This window comes from Anas acuta, chromosome 3 (genome assembly GCF_963932015.1).
Source record: "Anas acuta chromosome 3, bAnaAcu1.1, whole genome shotgun sequence".
In the NCBI taxonomy this organism is placed as follows: Eukaryota; Metazoa; Chordata; class Aves; order Anseriformes; family Anatidae; genus Anas; species Anas acuta.
In genome coordinates, this window is record NC_088981.1 from 13,226,520 (window position 1) to 13,230,977 (window position 4,458).

The 4,458-nt window shown below is 61.8% G+C and overlaps 1 protein-coding gene across 1 annotated transcript; it reads left to right on the forward strand.

Annotated features, from left to right (window-relative positions):
* Positions 1-470: 470 nt before the first annotated feature.
* Positions 471-4,157, forward strand: VSX1 (visual system homeobox 1). The gene is made up of 5 exons (XM_068675097.1): positions 471-879; positions 1,082-1,160; positions 1,371-1,494; positions 2,282-2,462; positions 3,010-4,157. The coding sequence occupies exons 1-5, from the start codon at positions 471-473 to the stop codon at positions 3,273-3,275; spliced, it is 1,059 nt and encodes a 352-aa protein (XP_068531198.1). The 3' UTR covers positions 3,276-4,157.
* The last annotated feature ends 301 nt before the right edge of the window (positions 4,158-4,458 follow it).

Here is a 4,458-nt window from a genome sequence, read left to right on the forward strand (position 1 = left end):
GGGGGGACAGTGTGAGGGGGGGGCAGCAGCCGGGCGGGACGCCCCGTCCAGGATGTGGGGCTGGAGGGACGAGGAGAGGGGACGTGGGGACAGCACCGAGGGGACCCGAAGGGTGTTGGGGCGGGGAAACGGGAGGGAGAGGAGGGGATGGGGTGGAGAAGAGCGGGAGGGAAGGGATGGGGAGGACCGGGAGGGGATGGATGGGGAGGACCGGGAGGGGATGGGATGGAGAGCACCGGGCTGGAAGGGATGGGGAGGACCAAGGGGAGGGTCCGGAGAGGGGGACCCGAGGGGAGGGACCTGGGGGGGACCCGAGGGAGGGGCTCGGGGCCCGGTGGCCGCTAATCCGTGCCTCGGGATCGCCCCCCCGCCGCCCCAGGGTGTGCCCGGGGCCGGACCCGGCGGCGGCCCCATAAAAGCGGCGTCGGGCGGCGGTGCCCGCTGCGGGGCCGGGCCGGGAGGAGGCGGCGATGCCGGGCCGGGGGGAGCCGTCGGGGGGCCGGGCGGTGGCGGCGGTGCCGGTTCCCGTTGCGGTCCCGGTGGCGGCGGCCCCGAGCCCGGCGGCGATGCGCAGCGCCCTCCCCGAGCGGGCGGCGCGGCCGAGCCAAGGGGGGCTTCGGGCCAAGGGTTTCGCCATCACCGACCTGCTGGGGCTGGAGGCCGAGCTGCAGCCGCCCCCCGGGGCCGCCCCCGGGCCCGCAGGAGGCTACGAGGGCGGCGGGGCGCTGGGTTTGGGCTTGGGGTTGCTGTGTGGCTTGGCCGGGCCGGGAGCCCCCTGCTTGCTGCCCGCCCCCCTGCCGCTGCTCCCGGCTCGAGGACCACGACCGGGTCCCCCCGGGCCACCTCCAGCCCCCCGTCGCCACAAGGAGAGCGTGTCCGGTGAGCTGCTGTCCCCAGGGCTGTGACACCCGTCCGGGGTGGCCGTGTCCCACCCGCTGTCCCCCTCTGGGCACAGGGGAGGAGGGGAAGGGGCACCCTTGGGTGGCACTGGGGAGAGCCGCTCATCGTGGGGCCAGGGAAGGGTCTGGATGGGAAGGGTCTGGATGTGACCGTGTCCCCCCTGTCCCCGTGCTGCCACCAGATGAGGACAGCCTGTCCGGGGATGCCAGTGACCTGAAGATGCCGGCCTCGCAGATCAAGAGGAAGAAGAGGCGGCACAGGTAGGGCTCAAGGGCTGGGCTGAGCCCCGCACACCCCACTGCTCTCCCCCAGGTCCCTTAGGAGGGGCGGGTGGCCCCAAAAAAGCAAGGAGAAGGGGATCTACAAGAGCTGAAGCAGCAGCAGGGGGAGGATTTCAACCCCAGCGGGGAGGGGGTGATGTTTTCGGGAGGGTCTGGAGCCTGTTCCAGGACGCTGGCTCCTCTCCGCAGGACGGTGTTCACAGCCCACCAGCTGGAGGAGCTGGAAAAGGCGTTCAACGAAGCTCACTACCCCGACGTCTACGCCAGGGAGATGCTGGCGGTGAAGACGGAGCTGCCGGAGGACAGGATACAGGTAGGGCTGCACAGCACCTGCTGTAGGGCGAGTGGGTGGAGGTGGAGGGAAGGTGGTGGCGCTGAAACCTCCGGGGTGGCTCCTCGGCTTCCCACCCAAGTGGACATGCAGGGATGGGGGAACACAGCGCTGGCCCAGGCAGCTGCTGTTCATTGCCAGTTCTTCAGCTCTTTCCTCTGGGGACACAACTCAGGCAGGAGTGATGCACTGGGCCAAAGCTCTCCCCAGCTTGCTCACGTAGCCTTTGGGGTGGTATTTTAGGGCCTGATCCTGCCCCCTTGTGGAGCAGCTTAAGGACAGGGTGGGAGTTTGGACAGCACTCGGGTTGTATCGACGCCTCCTGAGCCTTTAAACACAGGGAGGGTGTGGGGAGAGGGACCTGAGCACCCTCTGCCATCACCCATCAGTGCGATGTGGACCCCTTCGGGAGACGTCGGTGGCTTCGTGCAGAGCCAGCGCAGGGGCTCTGCGGGCACACCAAGGGGCTGCCCTTGGTGACTGGGGCTGGGGGCACCTTCCCGGGTCAGGGCCAGCCTCATGTAACGTGTGCTCCCTCTCCCCCCCTTCCTCTCCTCTCTCGCTGACACCCACGTGTGTGCCCCCCCCAAATCCTCCTCCGTGGCTCTGCCCCGGCCGCCCTCCCCCGTGCCCTGAACCCCGCGCACGCGGCTGCCCCCCTGCCCTGGATGCGCTCCCCCGTGCCCGATTATCCCGAACGCCCACCCCTGGGGCCACCTCCTCCCCACATCCCACCCCCTCCGTGCTCTCCTGGCTGTTACCCCTGAAGGTTTGGTTTCAGAACCGAAGAGCCAAGTGGCGGAAGAGGGAGAAGTGCTGGGGCCGGAGCAGCGTGATGGCCGAGTACGGACTGTACGGCGCCATGGTGCGGCACTCCATCCCGCTGCCCGAGTCCATCATCAACTCCGCCAAGAGCGGGCTGGTGGGGTCCTGTGCCCCCTGGCTGCTGGGTAAGCATCGGGCCAGAATGGGACAGGAGCTGCAGGTTTGGGTTTTTTCACTCCTTCCTTGTACCCAACAGTCAGGGAAGGGAAAACCTTTATCCACTGTGTCAGACACTTAGCTGTGTGTTGGTTCAGTGTGTGAGCAGTCATTGTGGGAGCGGCTGGGGGTCTGGGAAGTCATCACCCCCCTTACTGAAGACAATGTTAACGTCAGAGCTACCCAGGGGCCCCCAAGGGAGCTCCCAAGAAGGACAGGGCGCTGCTGGAGCAGGTCCAGAGGAGGACCACAAGGATGATCAGAGGGCTGGAGCACTGTGAAGACAGGCTGAGGGTGCTGGGGTTGTTCAGCTTGGAGAAAAGAAGGCTCCAGGAAAACCTGGGGTCTGGGCATGGTGGTAGCTAGCATGAGTTTTCCTCAGATGTAAGTGAGAGTAGAAGGAAGCAGCAGGAGGGCAGAGCAGCACACTCCCCTCGACTGGGGAGATGATGCTGAGCAGTTCTGGGCAGGAATAAGCAACCGGCACCCTTGGCTTTGCTCTCTCCCCCCTGCCAGGCATGCACAAAAAGTCGATGGAGGTGAGCAGGAAGGCGGAGAGCCAAGAGAAGCTGGCAGATGGCTGGCGAGCGGAGCCGGATGAAGAGGAACTCCAAGGGAAGCAGGCCAGTTCCCAGAGGAGCTCTGACAAACTTAGCCCCACGAAAAACCCTGAGGACACAGCCATTGACCTCTCCAGGACAGCCAAGCACGAGAAGAGGAGCATACCGAGGCAGTGCATCAACGGGGACCCTGCCACGGAGCAGAAGGACAAGGACCACTGAGCTTGGGCTGCCCCGCAGGAGGCCAGACCTCACAGCTTCCTGGGGAGATAAGAATATTTATTAGCACATATATATATATTTTTCTGAAGTCATTGAACTTTGAGATGGTGCAGGAGCTTACAAACGCCTCCTCTGAGCACTGCCGCCCCTGCACAGCAGCCGTGTGGCAAGTCCCTCTGCTTCGAGCACACAATTCTCCCACCTCAACCAGCAGCGGGGTTTTTAAACATGGTAGGGTCCCTCCTCAAGCTGGTGTAACCTGACAGGCCTGCCAGTTTATACCTCCTGAGGATCCGGCCTGCCAACGCAGCCTTACCACTGGATTTACACTGTGTAGCTTCCCTAACTCACATTTGGGAGAAGGTGGGGAAAGACGTTTTTGTTATGCAACAATTTTGTACACTCTTGAATGTGACCTGCCATGCTATGCATACTAGAACAGACCTTTTTTGAAAACCAAGCCATAGTACCCTGGAACAATTAAACAGTTTTGTGAACTGACATAAGAAAATATTTTGTAATTATCTGTAAATAGTGTAATGTGAGAGGCGTTTCTTCGTTGTCCTATATTTATGTCCAAAAGCACTTTAGTGATCTGGATTTTGGAATGTGGCTGTCCCCGTTTTGTCCATTTATTTATTACACATCCGTAAGTAAAATTGTGGTGTATCTTTGGTTTTCACGCTCTGCATTGTGATTTCTTTTATTTTACTTTGGCAGGTGTTGTGGTAGTTGCTAGCTTAGAGAAGATCCTGGACAGACCGTGCCTAAACAGGGTTTGAGCGCTGTGTACTCACACAGGGGAGCAGAGTGAAGCCCTCGTGTGTCTCTCCAGAGCTGAGGCCCAGTTCAGCGGCCTCCACATGCCCAAAGGCGATTGATTTTCACCCAAGATCTGAGCTTATCCAGAAACACCTGCTGCCCTGGAGGGTACAGAGCTGGGCTTCGTGTCCTCATGTCCCATGATTAAACACAAGGAGCTCATTTTGGGCTAGGTGAACCAGTGCTGGAGGAACTGGTAGTGTACCTCAGCCTCCCGAGCAAGTACACGGAGCAGGACAGCTCCGGCAGCCCCATGAGCATCCCCAGCCATGATGGCATGTGCAAGGGTGCTGTGGCCATCCAGCTGTTCAAATTTGGGCTTCAGCCGGTCCTCCTCTCACCGCCGTGCTGAGTTGGCCTG

Excerpts from the sequence above, each read along its gene's own strand:
- VSX1 (XM_068675097.1), top strand. The coding sequence starts at position 471 with ATGCCGGGCCGGGGGGAGCCGTCGGGGGGCCGGGCGGTGGCGGCGGTG. Across the intron at positions 880-1,081 it reads CCACAAGGAGAGCGTGTCCG|ATGAGGACAGCCTGTCCGGG; the intron begins GTGAGCTGCTGT and ends TGCTGCCACCAG. Across the intron at positions 2,463-3,009 it reads CTGTGCCCCCTGGCTGCTGG|GCATGCACAAAAAGTCGATG; the intron begins GTAAGCATCGGG and ends CCCCCCTGCCAG.